We start from the raw sequence: 21,939 nt of genomic DNA, 5'->3' as shown, positions 1-21,939 counted from the left end.
CTGTAATTTTTTTCTACTAATAACTTCCTTTCTATCAGCGGGCATATACGAGGTACCTGATGAACTGAAGGAAAAGGTTGTGTCCGCGGTGATTTCGCCGTCGTCGACTGAGACCCGCGGGGGCCCCGGTAAAAGGCCCCGCGCGCTGGACCCGGCCGCCGACACGGGCGTCGACACGCAGCAGCTGGTGCGCGAGGACCGCGACTGCTAGCGGCGGGCGGCGCGCGCGCGGGGCCCCCCGCCCGCGCCGCGCCCCGCCGGGGCCTCGCGCTCCAGGGGCCCCGGCGCGGCCCGGGCGCTTATACTGAAACTACGGAAATGGAGGCCTCGCCGCCAGCGCGCACACACCGTTTTTTACTAAGACATCTTAAATAGACGCGATTTCACCGGCAAAAACGTATTTAATTTCTCAACCGTCACATTTTCTGTGGCTGAATTCATATTAACAGTGGATGACGTTTTACAACGTGGATTTTTGCCGGTGTAATTGGATTTTTTGCTTCATTCATTGACAAAATAATATTTGTTTTTCTGATCTGCTCTTAATTTTTTCAAGAAGTCCATAAAATGGCTGATTTGATGACAGTTATTTTGTTGATGAATCTATAGCGCGTACTAGCTCCACTATGAATTATAAATTTAAGTAAATGGTGTTAGCTCGTTTCTTAGTATTATAATGTTTGACCATATTTTGCAAATCGTATTGTTTCACTTATTTCGGAGATGCGAATAGTGGACCTAGTGAGTATTGACCATGAATGCAGTCGACGGTTAAATCGACTGAATATACAAAGTATAAAAACTTACTTATACCTTTGTTGTAACTTTCCATATATTTTATTAACTGTTTTTTTTTCTTTCTTCTCTTCTGTTACCGCGTTTCCTTTCTGTCCAACGAGGCCGTACTTACGTGTCATTCCTTCTATGTGAAATAAATCATATCAACGAGTGATAAAGCTAGCTGTACTTTATTATTAGTGTGTAACGTTCTAACATTCCAAAATCAGTATAGACTTAAATAATTCCTAACGTATGTATAAATGAAAAGGTATATAATATTATAAGTAAATGTTTTTAGTACATAAAGTTCGGTTGATAACGGCCCAAGTCGGGCTCGGATTCGTTTGACAATAAGACGTAACTATTTAGAAAATTATTTATTTATTTCGTTTTAAGACTATGTAAAATATAGCAATGTTGTGTTTTATAATTGTCTATTGATTGTAAAGTTTTGTGGGATCACTGAGGGTTGCCATACAAAGTGTGAGATATTTCTGTTGTTGTAATTTTTAAACTTTATGTCAATTTTTTTAGAAAGGCTATAAATTGTAAATATGCATACAGTGTTGTGATGTACATTATAAATGAACGAAATTTTTATCAGCTGTTTATAGTGTATCAATATGTACCGTTACTTGTAGGCAGATAATGATGAAGCATCACAATTTTATTACATTAGAAGCGACCACAGGACACAATAAAAGTAAAATATTATTATACATAAATGTAAAAAGTTACAAATCTGTCAATATAATATTTAAGGAGATGAAATATTTTTGTATTGGGATTATTATTATATAGATTATACTTAGTTGTCATTGACTATAGTCGAGTTGTGTAAAAATTAAATTAAATGAAATGAATTTTATTTCCGGTGTTTTATTAGAAAATGGTTATTAATTTTACTTCGTTAAATATGTTTACTGATAACTATGTTAAATAAGTAGTGGATATTTCTTAATTAAATTATGTATATCAATTATATAGAATTTAAGTAGTAGAAGCATATCTTGAAAACACCTAAATTGAACATTCAAAATATATACTTAAGTTTCGATTGGTTGGAATTGGTCTATATCGTCTATCATTAAGAACTATAAACCACTGCAATGAACGTATTTATCGCATTTACTCGTAAATATTAATTATTGATTTAGAGTCACATTTAACGTAAACACCTCACTGCTATTAAAAAATCAATTCAATTTTCCTTCTTTTAAATCTAAAAGTTTACGTTTAAATGCTTTATAAACATAAATTATGAAATAAAAAATGATCAATAAAAATCGGTCCGCCCAGCATAAAGTTACAAGGTAACAAACTAAAAAGAATAGAATTGATAATAACTTCTTTTTTAAAACTCGATTGAACACCAATAAGGTTTGAAGTAAACCTTTTCTAAAAGTTTCATAATCAATATCGGTTGTCGTGTAGACCTTCATCTCTTCCCTTTGGATTGGCATGATGGAGATTTCTGTTGGGTGTTAAAGTGTCCCGTCTTCCTATGGATAAAAGTATCTATTGTACTATATATTTACGCACCGGAATTTGTCCAAGAACAAGTTGACTATTTTAGACTTTGCGCTAAATAAACTACAAGGCGCACATAAATTGATTAAATACGTGTTTGACACGTCTCAAATTTTCTTTCCCTGATTTTTTAAAAAACATCATTTTCCTAATAAATATAATTTTTTCCGAGATTCTATAATTTTAGAAACCTCATCATAAAATAATGGTTTTTAAATCATAGAAATAGCTTTTTCTAAATTATCATAAAAAATTACTGTAAAACGTTAATACGTACTTAGCTTCCGATTATATTACATATTAAAGAATAAATTGGATCCTATCTAGGGTATCCAGTAGTTTTATGGCTTGTATCTACATTCGACTACAGTATATTATATAATCTATGTTGACTTCCTCCTACCTACTACCCAGTACCTACAATCATGATCACATATAAAAATTAAAAGTACCTTTAATTAAGCGCGTTTCATTCATGAATTTTTCATCAAAATAGTATTCAAATGTCACTAAATAAAGAGTTGCCATGTATACGTCATTTGTCAGTTGAAAAATTATTTTAGTCATTAGTCAATAACAACAAAATTATTTAGTTGCGTTAGATAATAGATATAGTTATTATGTAACAAGTTTAATTAGTTTTTTATTATGTATAACTCGAATTAATACTACGATATAGTTTTGTGTGCAATATTAAGGATCACCATCAATTATAAAGTTTTGTAAACCGGACTATTTGTATCTGTTCCTTCTACGATTACATAAAACTATCAGGTAACCTTTTATATAAGGTCAAAGTCATATCTATATTATTAAATAGAACAACTCTTATCAATTTACTTAATTGATATCAAAAGCATTGTGCATTCAAGTGAACACAACATGAGTTATTCTTGAACGAAATATCGATTATCCTAGCAGGGCTACAGGCTATTGCCGGTACCTCTTAAAAGAAATCATTGTGTTATTAATTCAAATTTAAATTCAAGAAACAAAATAAATGTAACGAAGTGTTTTAATTTTTGTTATTATTTTAAAGACCGTTTTCAAGCTGTTGTAGTAAAAATTGTGTTAGTGACGTGTTTAGAGGAGTGTCATTGATTACAGCATGTCATCGATGAAGATGATAAGCCGTGTTTCCAGTCGAGTGTTGTCCGGCAAAGGCTTACGGTCGGAGCCGGTTGATTTGTCAATTTTATTGCCGCGAAATATATACACAAACCATCGAACCATGGCTTCCAAAGCAATAACTATGGAAAATATCAATCCTAATGTAGTGAAATTGGAATACGCCGTACGTGGACCCCTGGTCACCCGTGCAGCTGAAATAGAGAAAGAATTAGAAAAGGTGAGTAATAATATTATAAATCCTAAAGTTTTACCCTGGATACTTTACTTAACTATATGTATAATTGTTTGAATAGTTGTACACACAGCTAAATACAAAATAATTGTTTGTTGTGAGACCAGAAACACAAGCAAACTATTGTATTATAATAGAATTGATGTGATAGATAACATATGGAATATTACCATTAAATAATTCACTATTAACTATTCTGAGTTTGGGTGAATTTTTAAAAGAAAATGGGAATAAATATATATTCCATTTACTTTCACTTGTTAGTCCACATGTCTGCATACTTTCAAAACTATGACCTTCTGCATTATAATATTATTTGATTCTTTTAGTAATTAGTGCACTTGGAATTAGAAAAATTTACTCTTTGAACTTTTTTGTATATTGTCTACACATTTATATAATGCTTTAATTTATAAAATTAAAAATATGTTTTTATATCAACTATAGAAAGTTAAAAAATTTTCTAAAGTTTGATCATTCTGTAAATTTTTATATGTTTTATTCAATTCTAACTCTCATTATTCTAGACTGTCATTGTATTGAACATTTATTAGTTTATTGTGTATGGAGTGGAACAGTAAAAGAGGATAGTATTTTGTCTAAAGTAATAAAGCATAAAAGATAATGACTTTAGATAAAATAATGTATACTATAAAGCTTACATACTTTATTATAATGGGGTGTTTATTGATACATTGATTGTCATAGAAGTCAAGATTATATCCTTCAACTCACTCAAGAATTATATGTTTTTTTCTTAGGATCATAAGCATTGATCTTAAAAACTAGTAGACAGAATTTATTAATTAGTTAATCAAGAGATAACTTAAATCAACACTATAAAACAATAATCAAAAGTATAATAATGAATACTATTTATGTATGTGTTACATGTACCGGCATAAGTTTGTTAATTTCATTTAAGATGTACAGTAAGACATATTTACAAAAAGTAGGTAACTTCATAATAGTCCTCAAGTTATGTTTTTGAAATATGTTGAAATTTGATTTGCAATACACACCTGTTTTCACATTATGATTCACATCTAAAAATAAACAAACTGTTAGAAATAACATTGGCATCTGTTAAATGTTTCACACATATAAGTAATGCTCCATCTAATTTATTTATATGAAAAATTTTAAAGATTTTTAACTGTTTTTTGGCAATATATATATCAATAATTTAATAGCTATTTGCTACTAAAAATGTTTATCGCAAAATGAAACTTTATAATTTCATTTAAGTATGACATGTTTTCAAAGTACACATTATACACACCTTTAAATGGTTTAATAGATATTTATACTATATCTTCATTATTTCCAATAATATATTATGGGTATTTTTATTATTTTTCTATTGCAGTATCTGCAACTGTTTTGGAATAGAATTGTAGATTCTTAATTTTCTTTGGACAGCTATGCATTATGATTATAAACCAAATCTGTTCATTGCTTAAGCATAAAAAGGGAATGGATTTATTTTTACATGTACTTAGCATCATGTAATCGCTCAATCATGTCATCAACAAACCACATCTATGGATTATATAAGCCGTAATAGGATGTTTGAACACCAAATCATACATCACATGTTATATTTATGAGGCAGGTTAATATCAACCAAGGTCAATTTCATGGAAAAGTGAGCTGATAGTAGGTATTATGTGGTAATTACGACTTCAAGTTGATTAGCTGAATGCTACTAATTGTTAAATTAGAAATGTTAGGCGAATTATCACATTCATAATATAGTGACATAAATTATATAGGCTGTTCACATTTTTTGAGCTGTATCTTATACATTTAAATCTTTCTATCTCCATATAATAAGCTTACATCCATCTGGTGATACCAAAGTATCATGTAATGAAATATAATTAGAATATTGTTATTCTCAAATTAAGTTTAATTTAGAGAGATACAATATTATAAAGCTGAAGAGTTTGTTTGAAGGTGATCTCAGGAAGTACTGATCCAATTTCAAATATTCTTTCACTATGTATTGTGTGTAAGGCAAAGCCGAGGCAGACTTCTAGTATAAGATAGAGATATGAAAGGTTTAAACCGTTGTAGACATGTGATATTAAAACAAAAGTGTAGCATAAGTAAAATGATTCTCAAGGTATGTTTTGTAAACAAAAGCGTATATTTATATTTTCTAAAAACCCAACTCAGCATTCTATATATAGTAAAGTTTACTCATGTATTATCTGTAACTATATGTTTACACACCTAGGTATATGCTTGGTATAGTAATCCAATATATGATAAAAGCAAATAGATCTTGTCCCTCTGTATTTAAATTGAATGATTATCTTGGATCATATCAATTGTGGTTAGGTTAGAATAGCTTTGCATTTGTGGTGTGTATAGGTCATACTGAATTACAATTTCCTGTAATTATTCATTACTAGCTGCGCCTCGCGGTTTTACCCGCGTAAGTGCGAATCCCGTAGGAATATCGGGATAAAAAGTTGCCTATATTTCATTCCAGTTGTCCAGCTGTCTACGTACCAAATTTCATTGCAATCGGTTCAGTAGGTTTTGTGTGAAAGAGTAACAAACATACACATATACACAAACTTTCACAATTATAAAATTATAGTAGGAAGGATAGAATTATAATAAACACAAATTCATGTTGATTGTTTAGTTCATATCAAAAAAGTTGTAGGTTTGTAATGAGTGGCATTTGAGAGTTCAAGGATATTATTGGCAAATATAAAATTGGTACTGTTAGGTATAAAATTTAGTTTAACTGAAATATGTGCTATGCCCCGACTTTGCCTTTTTTTCAATCAGTGAACAGCTTTTTAATGGTGAAAGAAGTTTTGAAATTGATCCATTAGTTTTTGTGTGAAAACATTACAAACATATATGCAAAAATATAAATATTTCCAATTATATTAGTTCAGATATATTCTTTTTCTCTGTCACTCTGTTCTAATGTTGATAAACTGAATACTTTGAATACCTTTGGAGAAGAACACTTTTGAGCATGGGGCAGTTATCAGAGCAGATTAATTCTCATTAATGCTATGTTACACTGTATTTGACAGTAACTAAATATAATAGGTAGGTATATTAAAGTCGAGTGGATTCTTTTCTTTTTCTAGAAGTACAATTGAAGTGACTGTCTGACTGTAATTATACATTTGGACTCCTGCCGTTTTCATGCAGTTAGTTGCATGCAGCGTATTTCCAAGATTTTTCGGAACATTTGTTAAATTTTAATATCACTACATAGCATGAAACAAAATTGATATCCATCATATGTGTGCCTGTATACTTAGATCTTTATATTACGTAACTGATTTTGAGGGGTATTTTTTAATAGATAGAATGACTCAACAGGAAGGATGAATCCATTGAACTACTCCGAATTTAACGCATGCCATGCCGCGGGTAAAAGCTAGTAGGATAGCAATACGTTGGAGTTAACAGTTGACAAATTGATATTAACAAAGTAACCTTTCAGGAAATTCATGTCTAAACCACAAGATACTTATATATAAGTGAGTAACAATCTCATAGTTACGCATACCAAGGTTACAAACAATGCTGTGAAATATATGTAATAATGACCTACCATAACTTCAATTGCTTGCGTATTGAAATATGGATTGCCAAATACGTTCTATAGCGCTGTTTCAAAATAAAACGTTTTACATATGTAAATGCATTCAACTTACTCCTCCTAGCAACTCTGTTTATTGCTCTATAATAGATGAGATTACGTCGCATTATCAGTTCATAAAGATGTTTACAATGATGCTAACAATACCTCGTTATCGACTGTTGATTATTACTACAGATAGCGGCATCGCTTATGTAAATTTTACAATTGCTACAAGTATATTGCAAGACTGCGACGCTAGAATTCTAAAGTATACTCGCACTAATAATAATTGAGTTAATTTTAGAGTTAAATGAGACTGTCTTTAGTTTTACAATTTGTTCAAGGTCGATTCATGATTTATGTATATCGCTCGAATTCGCGTTTTGAATACGTTTAGCGTTTTCCGATGTTATTGAATGACATGTTCTCAGAATAAATTTGCTTCCCATCCGTTTTTTTCACTATAGAGACACCACGCAACGATTTTCTACGAATTTACTTTGTTTTAATTACATTCTAATAACTAATCATTTATTATTTTTCTAGCAAAATCGTTTATGTTATGACTGCTCCAAAGAGACGAAGTTTTGAATGCATGCGAGTATGTGAGTTGAAGATACCCAAATATGATATTAAAATTTACAACATATGGCAAATATCTGAAAATTAATGAAACCAAAATATCTCTTTACATCATATGCCTAACCGGCGTGGGCGCGTCATCTGATCACTGACCCGTCATGCGTTATCTACAGCTGTTCGGAATACACACTACAAAATGATTAAAAATGTTGAACTCAGGGCATGACGTGAATGTTTATTTATTTATGCATTTATTTAACAAGAATTACCAACACAGAACATAGACTAAAATTTTGTAAAGTTCGCTAATTAAGCACGGGTTTCTGTTTCATGACAGGAAATTACGACATTTAATACATACTTAAAGTGTGTTAAAACTTAAAAGTATTATAGAATTATTATTAAAACAATCTGTTACTTTACATTAATTAAAACATTTTTCAAATCGGATTAATAGTTTCTGAGATGTGCGCAATCAAACAAGCAAATACATTACAATATTCACCTAAGCCGTAAAATAAGCCAAATTGTTTTAACTTTTCTGCTGCAAGTGTTCAAGTTACTGGATAGATGTGCATTATAATCGTATTAAGTATTTTCGATAAGATATGAATTATGTGTGTAAAATACAGACAATGTATGTTAAAGAAAAAACAGCACGATTTGTGAAGCTATACTAGAAAAAAGTTGCATTTTAGCGAGGGATCAGGAAGTTCTCTACTGAAATTGTAAAATTTTCTATTTAGTGTCACAGTGTTTTTCCGTGAAGTTACCATACAATATGTAGATTGTGGGATGATATATGCTGAGGAAACGTGCAATTAATTCAGTTTTTTCACTATACAGGGCGCAAAGAAGCCCTTCAAGAGAGTGATTCGGGCGAACATCGGCGACGCGCATGCCATGGGACAAGTGCCCATCACATTTATCCGACAAGTGAGTATCTATTTATTACCCTATTAATAATAGATGATTTAATTTAAGGTATTCCACGATTGTTTTACTTACGCTCTATATATTCATATACTTCTTTTGTTTATTTATTTTAGTACGTATTTTGCGCGAAGATACAACTTACAAGTTAATGTGTACTATAATGTGTATCACTTGCGATTTGGTTTACCGGATATTGTATATTAGACCCTAGAACCATGTCAGCCCCCAGGCTTAACGCCACTTTTCTCGATTTCCATTCTTTTTGAGGTTATATAGTCGAAATATCTTCCACCATATGTCTTTTTTATGTCATATTAGGCAATTGAGCTGGTGGGTCGCCTAATGGGAAGCGCTACCACCGCCCATGAACATTTAAGGTCAATTGCAACGCCTTTAAGCCTCTACAAATAGATTGCCGACTTAAAATAGGAAGGGATTAAGAAAGGTTTGACGAGAGGAGTAAAGGAAAGGACTGGGAAGGGTAAGGAAAAGGATATAGGCCAAAACAATGAAAGGGATATAAGAAATTCTCCATCCAATTAAAATAACTTTGAATACCGCTAGTTAAATAATTATAATTTTCAGGTATTATCGTGCATTGCGAATCCCTGCATCATAGACAAAGTAGACTATCCCGAGGACGTGAAGCAGAGAGCTCGCGACATTCTGGCTGCTTGTGGGTATGTTATCTAGCCTAGTGTTTATTTGGGGCTGAGGCCTTAAAATAATGGTAAAGATTAATAGGAACCAAATCAAAATCAATGTCGTGAAAGACGTGAGACTTATATAAGTGAGTTATAAGTAAGATCATGTCACATCTGTTCCACCGATCGAGTTTCTTTGCGTATTTGTGTTTGCCGACTGCGATATATCAAGGTTACTAGGCTCCGTTGGAGCCAAATCAATACTGTACATATATTTCGCCATAATATCTAAACTTATATTATAAAGCTGAATAGTGGTTTGTTTGGTTGAACGCGCTAATCTCTGGAACTATTGGTCCAATTCGAAAAATTCTTTCAGTGCTAGATAGCCTATTTATTTAGGGAGGCTATAAGCTATATGTGTACCATGGGCGAAGCCAGGGCGGACCGCTTGTATATAATATTAGCCTTCCACCTTCACCTTCGTTCGCGTATTCACAGGGATATCCCATGGGATTTAGATTTTTTAACTGCCGTAAAAAGTAGTCCATGTCACTCTCAAGACCCCTTACTATATCCAGATACATAAAACCATATCATTAACGCGAAGCGCGTTCGCGTGCTGCGTGAAATAAATGCAAACAAACAAAGGAGGTGCTAAATTCGCAGCGTATTTTTGCTTTTTTTCTTACTTGCTTTTGTTGCCACTGGATGTGTTTTCGTTGTATACGCCCATTGGAGTAAGTGTAGTCGCAGTTGCACCTATGGTCTAGATATAAGTCACGCGATGCTACCGATTCTGCTTAGTTTCTCTAGAAACACTGCATTTTAGAATTAAAACATGATTTTCTTTGGTACTTCGTATCACGGGCCGTATCGGTTTTGTGTGGGGTTGGTAGATGTTTTCTTTTTTTTTCTTAGAAATGATTTCACTCAGGGTGTGATATGCTTCATGCTAAAGGAACATGATTCGTGAGAAAATTTTGAATACTAATGTACTTTTTCATATAATATGTACTATAGAACAATTTCATTTCATCGTTAAAAGGAAACAATATAAAGAGAATTAAAGCCATTGCGTCGTTAAACATTTGCAAGGTTAACAATTATCATAAAACTAAACAAGTTTTACAATCCGTTTTAAAATTTAGTCAGGTCATACTGCGGTCAAGGTCACCTGATAGGATTAAAGCAGTTTTTTTTTACATAATAATGAATTAATCGCGTTTTAAATCGGTTATAATGTATTTTCAAATACACTTGTACCGGTTCCATCAATGGAATCCTTTTAACTAGTTATAATATAAATGTCAGCTCTATAATTTCTGGATATGTTCTGTTTACCTTAACAGTCAGTAAAAATGACAAAGGACGTATGAAAATTATATGACAAAAAATGCTTTATCAGGAAGTTAGTGATATTTTTGTATGTATGTATGTCTATAGCCCTAAAATAAGATACCATCGGTATATCGCTATGTTGTTTTATATATTGTATATATCACTTCATAAATCATCCGTAGTTCTACTCGCTGACGCCTCCTTGGTACAGTGGTAAACGCGTGAGCGTAGAACCGAGGGGTCCTGGGTTCGATTCCCGGTGGGACAATAAAAAAAAAAATGTATCGGTCTGGCAGGACACAGAAGGCTGATCACCTACGTGTCCATTAAGAAAATCGATCAGTGAAACAGATGTATATCATCTGCCCCATACCCCAGTAGGGGACACGGGACTTCACTATTTTTCTACTCGCTGGGAAGAATGTATACAAATTGTTTCCCAGCCTGGAAGACTGAGCCGCTTTGGAATTTTGCGCTTGATAAAAATCCGTCCCATATTTTAAATTAGTAAATATCTTCATTTTTACACGCCTTTCTTAGCTTTACTTGTAAGTTTGTATGTGACCGACTCTACAAGACTCGATTTTGAACCACTTTAAAAGGATTTAAGTCAAACTTTGTACACTTTCGGATCGATCACAATACTATAATTTCATGAGTATGTCTTACAAATGTTAGGTACAGTATAATCAGCAGTTAAATGTATCTACAACAATATGTAATAAAACCTACTTAAGGTTAAATCAAAATTTCATGTGCAGACCTGGTTTTTTTGCCAAATAAAACTTATTTATCGGCTACTATTACCCTGATAGGGATTGTCGGGATCGAATAAAAATAAGTGAGATAATTCAGTTGATTCCGAATGCGCTTTTTAATTTATTTTTTTCTGTCATTAAAGCGTGTTATTCGCCATTTAGTTGATTTGAAGTGTATTCATGACTAGCGGTCCGCCCCGGCTTCGCGCGTGATACATATATAGCCTTATAGCCTTCCTCAATAAATAGGCTATCTAACACTGAAAGAATTTTTCAAATCGGACCAGTACTTATTGAGATTATTTTCTTTTTGTTTGCGTTCAGATATTTTTCTTATTGATTGCGGTCAGATAAGAAAACTCTTCAGCTTTCATAATATTAGTATAGTTATGAATATAAACGGATTCCAGCGGCAAATCCGTGGGCGCGTACACGGCGTCGCACGGCATCGAGTCGATCCGGCGGCACGTGGCCGAGTACATCGCGCGGCGCGACGGCCACCCCAGCGACTGGAACAACGTGTGCCTCGTGGGCGGCGCCTCCAACGGCATCAAGAACTGCCTGCAGCTGCTCGTCAACACCATCGGCGGGAAGCCGTCCGGTGAGCGCATCTGCACGCGGACAGACAGACGGACAGACTTGGCAATGGAGCTGGCGGGTCGCCTGGTGGTTAGCCCTACCACCGCTCTTGGACATTTGGAGAGGTAGACGCCGGCAGACGCCTCCACAAATGGATTGCCGGCTATTAATTGTAAAGGGATAAATAATGGATTGACGAGAGGAATAAAGGAAAGGGCTGGGCAGGGATGGGTAAGGTAAAGGATATGGGCCTCCGGCTCCCCCACTCACCGAACGAAACACAGCAGTATGCTATTTCACGCCGGTCTTCTGTGGAGGTGTGTTACTTCCCCCGTGGAAGCCTAATTCGTGCCGAAGCGTGCTCGACTCGTCACAAGTATAGTGTTATTATTTGAAGTATATAGTCATATATGTAACAATTTTATAAAACATAATCTAACTTTATTGCATTAGGATCGTTGACCGGTGATAAGATATATCACGTCGGTATATAATTGTACTTAAAAGATCACAATATTTTCAATATCAGTAAATTAAATTATGCAACCATGCTATTACAAACGAAATTTTCAATTTAATGAAGTCTTTGATTTACATATTTCTTTTATACTATAGATTGCATAATTATTTAAAATTGTAAATGTGTGATATCTTCTGGTTAAAGTTTAAGAAAAATCAAAAGATAGAATAGAATACATATTTTTTCTGTTGCTACTTCCACTGAAATCGTAAATAATTGTGTATCAATGTTTTGTATAAGTTATATAATAATAGTGATACATTGTTCTGTTGCCTCTTGATGGAACTGCATTTGACAGTTTTAGATTTTGAAATAAAAAATCATTTATCACACTCATTATCATATTTTAAATTAAAATACAATGACAACAACCGATGTCGGAACATCGTCGTCAGTTATATAACACGTATAACGAGCTCTAACGTAGTGGCTCCCATACTATCGCGCTGAATGGGAAATAAATGAGCTGACCTTATGAATGTGATGAAATATATGCTAGTTTGGTCGTGTAGGTTATCGTGGAAATTGTATTTGTTATTCTCTGTCCGTTTATTATTGTTGTATTCGTTTTATCTGTGTATGTTATGTTCTGTAATCTTTTATCAAAAATAGCCAGTTTCGTTCAGTATATCTGCTACATAAAATGATAGATAATATGTGAATATGCACGTCAAAGGAATAAATATAACAATAAAAGTCACGGATAAAAATATTTATTCACAATGAATGAATAAATAACGTGTGTTCAGTTCATTGTTCATCCGCGCATTTCAGTAGATTGCGCAATTATTTTTTATATTCACAATAAATAAACAAAAATATAAAGTATTGCCCTATTAGGGACTATTAACGTGGTATTGTCACATTTTTTATCGTATATGAACAATATCTTTAATTATTTCTTATTTCTGGAATCCTGCCCCGTCTATTAAACTTGTCATTAAACTTTCTTGGTATTCTTAAAGCAATTCAACATAATTAGAGCATATTATATGTACTATTGTTACACTTTCCACATAAACCACATAAACGAATTTTCTCCCATTCCAGGCGTAATGATCCCCATACCCCAGTACCCATTATACTCAGCGTCACTGGCGGAGTACGGTTTGTCCCAAGTGGGGTACTACTTGGACGAGTCGGCCCAGTGGGGGCTGGACCCTAAGGAATTGGAGCGCGCCAGAGAGGAGGCCCTCAAGAGTTGCAACGTGCGGGCCATCGTGGTCATCAACCCTGGCAACCCTACGGGACAGGTGCGCGTGTACCGGGGATTATATATAATAATGTTACCAGTAAACGTGATCTTTTGCCGCAGTGATAGCAAAATTCGTTTAACAGTATAGATTTTTTTAATACCGTTTAATATTCTGGAAGAAATTGCTTTATAGCGATAAGATTGCCAATGGTTTAATAAGTAATTAGATTGAGTTTCTTTGTAGTCTCAAAAAATTAGTCATTTCTATTGGAATGAAATTCTTATATTCAATGTTATATCTGTATAAAGTAACTATAGGAAACCTCTAGTGGTCCGCTCCGGCTTCGCCCGTGGTACAAATACAGACTATAGCCTTCTTCAATGAATGAGCTATTTAACAATGAAATTTTTCAAATCGGACAACCAGTTCCTGAGATTAGCGCGTTCAAATAAACAAACATACTGTTCAACTTTATAACATTAGTTTAGATAAGTAATAGTAGTTCATTGTATTATAACAATCAACTGCGCTTCCAAAACAAGTCTAGGTGAATCCAAATGATTCAGTTTGAGTCTAAGAAAGAAAAATGTGCTTTATTATAAAAAAAAAAAAAGATTGTGTGTGCGATTCACACACGATAGACGTGAAACTTCAGTAAATCAAGAAAAGAATGAGATGAATATATATAAAATATAAAATAGTATCTATATTTCTGTCTCATTCTTTGCCGGCTTCATTCTACACATTGTTGTATTTGTGTCTCTTACCTGTCGTTTTTTCCCTTGCATCAGGTTTAAAATCACAACTATTCTAAAGAAGTTTCACTTCAAAAACTCTTTCCCTCAGGTGCTGACGCGAGAAAACATCGAAGCGATAATCCGTTTCGCGAACAAGCACAATCTGTTCATATTCGCGGACGAGGTGTACCAGGACAACGTGTACGCGGAGGGCAGCAAGTTCTTCTCCTTCAAGAAGGTGCGTTATTAGAGACGATATTGTAACAAAAAAAGTAAAAATTAAAATAACTAAAAAAGAAAATAAATAGAAATAAAATCTCCAAGAAGGTATAAAAAAAGAGAACAAAATATAATGATACAAATAAAAAAAAAGTTATGAAAAATTATATGAATCTTAATTATTTATTATGCTTCTAATTATTAAAAATAAAAATAAAAGTATACATATATATATATATATATATATATATATATATATATATATATATATATATATATATATATACTAGCTGCGCCCCGCGGTTTCACCCGCGTAAGTCCGTATCCCGTAGGAATATCGGGATAAAAAATAGATGTTGGCCGATTCTCAGACCTACCCAATATGCTTACCAAATTTCAGAGGAATCGGTCAAGCCGTTTCGGAGGAGTATGGCAACGAAAACTGTGACACGAGAATTTTATATATATAGATATATATATATATATATAGCGAAGTAGCAGTAGTTGGAAAACATATATCGTGTCGCAACAAACTCTCGATAGATGGCGTTGAAGTTTACTTTAATATGTTTGACCTAGGAACACTTAAATAAATTCAATTACTAAGAGTTATATTGAATAGTGTTATTGTACAGTACATACATACGTGCGTAAATTTTTAATATATGTGTGTATACTTCCAGGTGATGACGGAGATGGGTGAACCCTTCAGTAAAATGGAGCTGGCCTCCTTCATGTCCATCAGTAAGGTGAGTAATGAGTTGTTATTATTGTATATCCTTCGATAAAATATTACATATTTACCAATAGGCTTATTTTATTTATTTATTAGACTTCTACTAGTTTTTGTACTGATTGAGTTCAATTTTATTTCGTTCTCGACAAATTCTCGCGACTTAAGAAAACTATGAAAGTAGTCAATATTTACTTGTACGTGCTATTTTAGAAGAGTAGTAAGCGACGCATGTCACCATAATTATAAAAGACTAACTGCGCCCCGCGGTCTCACCTGCGTAAGTAACCTATATGTTATTCCAGTTGTCCAGCTATCTACGTACCAAATTTTATTGCAATCGGTTCAGTAGTTTTTGGGTGAAAGAGCAACAAACACACACACACACACACACACACACACACATTCTTACAAACTTCGCATTTATACTATTATTAGTGGGAAGTAGGATTAGTTGAACAGACAAACGCTGTTCTGCCCAACCCTTATCATTTAGGGGTATGATAAGTTGTTGGCCGATTCTCAGATCCACCCTATAGGCAAAGGGAAATTTCTTGTGAATAAGTCCAGTCATTTCGGATGAATATAGTAACAAACATTTTTACACGAGAATTTTATACATAAATTAGAAATTAGTCATACAGTTCTAATGTGTTATCTACTCGCTAATGTGATATCTTTGCCTACCCGTTGGCAAATAATGATATATACAATATATTTGTGTACACGCAGGGTTACATGGGCGAGTGCGGGCTGCGCGGGGGCTGGATGGAGCTGGTGAACCTGGAGCCGCAGGTGCAGGCCAACCTGTACAAGGCCATCTCCGCCATGCTGTGCCCCAGCTCGCTGGGGCAGGCGGCCGTGGATACTGTTGTGAGTTGAAGGTTTTTTTATTAAAAAAAAAACCGTGTACATTGAAATATTGTTAACTAAAAACTGTCAAAAAGTCAGGCTGTCAACTCGTTTGGCAGCTATTATATAATTTTTTTATTATTTTTTATGACTATATATAATTACGGGTATGTTAAATTTCGCCATCTTTACATAAGTATGAATAAATGTTTCGTACGGCGAGTGGAGGAGCCGGAGGATCGCTTCCTTTCCTGAAATTTTCGTAGTTCATTCCATTTCTTTTTTTCCAATAACCAATTCTTTCTCCTTTAAACGCATTCGCTCTGCTCGGTTATGGGCGGTGTTGATCGCTTATCATCAGGCGAACTACCAGCTAACTTACCCGCTGTAACATGAACAAAAAAATGTCGTCAACATTCTCTAATATTCCCACTGATGGCAGTCGGACATAATTCTAATATATGCAATACACGATGTGCAGGCGAAGCCGCCCGCGGCCGGCGAGCCGTCGTACGAGCTGTGGATCAAGGAGAAGACGGAAGTGCTGCGCTCGCTCGACCGCCGCGCCAAGATGATCGCAGACACATTCAACGCCATGGAGGGCTTCAGCTGCAACGTCGTGCAGGTGCGTACACACCACACACGTACACACGCGCATGCACGTACACACCGCACACGTGCACACCACACACGTACACACGTACACACGCACACACAGACACACGGACACACACGTACACGTCATACACGTACACACGCACTCACACGTAGACACACTTGCGTGAACAAACACGTCCCACGCGTATACACGTACACGCTCACATACACGCACGCAAATGTACATACACATCACGTATCACATGAACCCATTCACACAAGCACGCGCAGATGCACTCACACGCACATATACATGGGAAAATAAAACATAAAAAATTTTTATCTTATTATCTGTTGTCTTAGTAATATCTCTTATCTTATGTTATGACGATTCAATCGTGCTTCTAAATATTAGAAATTTAATTAAACAAATGAATGTTTAAGTTTATCCTGATTGGAATCGGATTAAATTATATCCTTACGCGTCTTCAGAAGAGCAAGTGAGACGTTGATTCGTATCATTAAAGCATGTTAGAAATTGGCAATACATTGATAATTCCCCACGACTGACACGTCCCGCGCGGGCCGGCAGGGCGCCATGTACGCGTTCCCGCAGATAGCGCTGCCGCCCAAAGCCATCGAGGCGGCCAAGAAGGAAGGCAAGGCGCCCGACGTGTACTACGCGTTCCGCCTGCTCGAGCAAACCGGTTAGATGTCCTTATAGATATTATTTCTTTATTTATATGTTTTGACTGTGTCGGGCACGTTTCGGCACGAATTGGCACTGATCGCAGCACAAGTATCACACCCGTATAGGAGACTGGCGTGAAATAGTACCCTTCTGTGTTTCGTTCGGCGAGTGGGAGAGTGGGAGGCCCGTTTCCTTTTCCTAACCCTTCCCAGTCCATTCCTTCTTTACAGTGGTCAATCTTTTCCTTATCCCTTTCCCTTTGAAAGCGGGCAGCGCATTCGTAGATGTACTATCTCTGCTCTGTCCACGGGCAGTGGTGATCGCTTACCATCAGGCGAACCACCAGCTCAGCTCAAAAAACAGTGAATTATTCAAGGTTCGTCCCAACTACCCTCACTTTGATAAAAGCCTTCGTGCCCGGCTGCGATTTGCTATCAATTGACTGCATCAATTAAACAGTTGTGTAGAATTACAACACAATCTTATTACCGTCAAACGAAAATTAACCACAGCCCCTGTTTTATTTCTAACAATATATGAATTTTATTTTCTAAATTGTATAATTTTAATTAATTTTCTAAGAAGTTTTCGCACTTGCAATGTATTATTATTTGAGTTCATATTTGTTTTATATTTTATATTATTAATTTTTGTTTTTATCATATTACTGATAAAATGTTGGTCCTAAATAAATGAATGATTCGTTCAGGTATCTGCATAGTGCCAGGCTCGGGTTTCGGCCAGAGGCCCGGCACGTACCATTTCCGCACGACCATCCTGCCGCAGCCGGACCTGCTGCAGGAAATGTTGGACATTTTCCGGAAATTCCACGAGAACTTCACCAAGGAGCACGCGTAAACAACAATCGCGTAATCAATCTGCGGAAATGTGATTAATTTTTTTAATTTTTTCTTTGTTATATGCACGTTGGAGGGGAGAAGGAAATTTTTGAGGTGTTTTCGTGCCTTCTATTTGTTGGGAATTAAAGAATGCGTATAACTGCTTAATGCCAATAATAATGGTTATATTGTAAGGTCATGTGTAAATTTCATGTCTGTCCTACAAGTCGAAAATTGGCTCTGTTTCTAATACATTTTTTTTTGCGTAAAATTATACAACAATTAGGTATTAGTCAATAATATCTATATGTGTATGTTTGAATGAATATTTAATGAAAAATATGCCCTACTAAGTTGTCTTTTTTCATGTAATTTTATTTAATAATTAAATTTCATAACACATTTTTTGTTACCTAACTTAAATTGTTTGGGTTTTGTAAGAAATTCGATTTTTCCCCTGTCCAGCGTTTAATTTTAATTATTATTATTATTTTACAAAGTTTACCAACAGGTATAGTGATACTATGTTAAGACCTAGCTTATATCTTAGGTCTCAGTCGAAATTATGAAGACTAGACACGTGCTTGACAACGCACACCGATTGCTGTGAGTTTTATGTTATTTTAGTAGGAACGGCTAAATTTTAAAAGATAAATGATATATAATTTTGCTCATTATAATGTATTCGAAAGAAATATCGTAAAACGAATGTGACAAGGGATGTTGAGGTTGTTTCAATACAATATCGTATTTTATAGTTTTGTTATAATATTATTGTTTTTGTTAAAATTTGTGAATTTTTGTATCGTCAAAAATACTTCTAACCTTCTGAAGGTTGTGTGCTTTTCAAATATGTTTTTTATTGATATTGCCTATTTATAATTTATACAAACATTTACTTAAACACTTTTCGTATAATATTGACGGCAACTGATTAATTTTTCAAATATAACATTTGAAAAATAAATCATTTTAGTGGTAAATATTTCACAGGAACAATATTTATTATGAATTTGAGACTAGTCCGGTCGTGCCATTTCTATGAATCTAATATAATATGCATTTTTATTGATTTTAAAAACAGTTCCTAAAAAGTGAAAAACAAGTATTAAATGTTATAAAAACTTAACCGATATTACAGAAATTAAATAAAATATATTGCATTTGAAAGTGTGTTTTATACTTATTGAAATAGAGTTGAAAATAGTGACGATTGAAGTGCGACATTCCCGCTGTACCATTGAGATTGTTATATTGTTAATAAACATATGTATTCATTTTTTTATTTTATTTTGTATTTTCCTGTCCGGTAGCACATCCATCGTGCGATACTATGCTAAAACAGATGGATGAAATCTCTTCATTTATCTATGATATACCACCAGTAAGAGGGTTGCCAGCTTTTTAACCGAAGGAATTTCACCTACAATGTCTTCTACCCGCAAGTGCCAAATTATTATCCAATAACTACGCCACACAATGTGACAGTGAAAGGTGATAAAGTAAGTTAATTCTTTATCACGCTTTTATTATCTCCACCTGTATGTTTGTATGTATGTTGGTATGTGACCGACAGGTGATCGACTCCTTTAGACTTGATTTTTATCCACTTTAAACGTGGAGATTTAGTTCAAACTGTAATTAAATAAAATAATTTCATGAGTTAATCTTTTTATCTTTTCCCAATTATGATCACGATTATTATATACAATTTAGTTGATTCTCTCATTTAAGCTTGATCTTCGTTTTTGTTTTATTCATTTTTTTAAATAGTCTTGGCACCAAATTGTTTTTCTTGGGCAAATCAATAGCATCACGGCATAGTCACCGAGCGCGTGCTATGTGTTTACAAGTTGCTTTTCTTATCGATTGACGATGCATTTTTATAACTTTCAAGAATTGTGATAAGCAAAGGCAAATAGTGATTTGAAAAAATTACTTCATTTTATCTTTTTGTTAAATGCAACGATATTTTGGCATGAAGTATATCTATTGTACCTATCATTTGTATATTATGTATGTCTAAATACATATATTTAGAACTTGGATAAAACATTGTATCTTTTTGTCTTGAACTCATTTTTTATGATATCGACGGCAATGAAACTGGTGGGTCGTCTGATGGTAAGCTCTACCACTGCCCATAAACATTTGGAGAGGCGTAAAGTCGATTGCAGACCTTACGCCTCTACAAATGGATAACCGACTTCAAACTGGAAAGGGGATTAAGAAAGGACTGAAGTCTGGAATAAGGGAAAGGACTGGGAATGGGCAAGAAAAGTATATGGGCCTCCCCCACCTATTTTGTGCGGTGGGTGGGCAGCAGCATTCTATTTCACACCGGTCTTCTGTGGGGGTGTGGTGCGAGCTGGCCCAATTCATGCTGAAGCGTGCTCGACTACCACATCATATAATAAGGAATGGAAATTAGTATCTATGAAGTATCTACTGTTAGCTGTTGTAATAAAGTATAAAGGAAGTCGCGGGTGAATTTGTTGTAAATCTGTCGCAATGAGAATTCCATATAATAATAATAAATAAATATAGGCAATTCCTTTTGGTTATACCTTCATATGTGACTTACTTATAATACAATATATATTATTTGCTCGTATTATAAATAAAACAAAACGTTTGACAAACTTGTAACTTGAGAAGGCCTGTGTCGATATTTACATTATCTGCATTAGGTTTTATACTAAACCAGCTGTTTGCCCTGGCTTCGCTCGTGCTACAAATATACCTTAATGGTAGCTTGCTAATGGTGTATAGATTTTTTTATGACAGAGCAAGTAAAGAATCACCTGCTTTAAATCGGTTCAGCAGTTTTAGCGTGAAAACTTTACAAACACACAAAAATAAAAAAGGTTCCTCTCAAAACCTCAAACTGCATGTTAACTAATTTTTTAAGTTTTCAGGTTTTTAAAACTTTATGTATTTCGTAAGTGAGAGTTTCGTAAGATAGACTTAACCATAAATGACCCCTCGTGGTCTTTGCCCCCGTAATACGGTATAGTCCCTTCAATCGCAAGCTGGTAAAGTACCGTGCTATAAGGAAACTTGGATCTTATAATATCTGATAGAGAGACAGGGTTATCGTACATTGTGTCTGGTTGCACGAGTAATTACATTGTTTATATTATTGTATTGTTATTTGTGTATGCACTTAGAAATGCTTGAGAATTTAATAGGTGATTATTTAACCTATTTATAGGTAGAAAGGGTCATTAAAGAAAAATAATGGCGAGATTTGAAACCGACTTAAAAAAGGAGGATGTTATTTATTGGTTGTATTTTGGGTTTGATACCTCAGAGCTATTGACTGGGTAAATTGATTTCAATGATTCTTTTTAACACGCTTTTATTAGCTTCACTTGTATGTTTGTATGTATGTAACTCACACCCGTTTTTCTCCCA

At 34.4% G+C, this 21,939-nt stretch overlaps 2 protein-coding genes across 2 annotated transcripts in view; both read left to right on the top strand.

Annotated features, from left to right (window-relative positions):
• Nucleotides 1-211, top strand: part of LOC119828178 (low-density lipoprotein receptor-related protein 2) — a 137,195-nt gene extending 136,984 nt beyond the window's left edge. The window contains exon 20 of the mRNA XM_038350277.1: nucleotides 39-211. Within this exon, the coding sequence (XP_038206205.1) occupies nucleotides 39-211 (173 nt within the window). The remainder of the gene's footprint in view (nucleotides 1-38) is intronic.
• A 2,674-nt stretch (nucleotides 212-2,885) lies between these two features.
• On the top strand, nucleotides 2,886-18,751 carry LOC119840727 (alanine aminotransferase 1-like). Its single transcript, XM_038367446.1, has 12 exons — nucleotides 2,886-3,084; nucleotides 3,418-3,658; nucleotides 8,727-8,816; nucleotides 9,402-9,496; nucleotides 11,970-12,160; nucleotides 13,709-13,911; nucleotides 14,701-14,829; nucleotides 15,494-15,559; nucleotides 16,276-16,416; nucleotides 16,877-17,020; nucleotides 17,585-17,699; nucleotides 18,393-18,751. Exons 2-12 carry the CDS (start codon nucleotides 3,419-3,421, stop codon nucleotides 18,539-18,541), a joined length of 1,563 nt encoding a protein of 520 aa, XP_038223374.1. The 5' UTR covers nucleotides 2,886-3,084; nucleotide 3,418; the 3' UTR covers nucleotides 18,542-18,751.
• Nucleotides 18,752-21,939: the final 3,188 nt, after the last annotated feature.

Source organism: Zerene cesonia, chromosome 7 (assembly GCF_012273895.1).
Source record: "Zerene cesonia ecotype Mississippi chromosome 7, Zerene_cesonia_1.1, whole genome shotgun sequence".
NCBI lineage: Eukaryota > Metazoa > Arthropoda > Insecta > Lepidoptera > Pieridae > Zerene > Zerene cesonia.
Note: the sequence above shows the minus strand (reverse complement) of the source record. Positions and strands in the feature narration are given on the sequence as shown.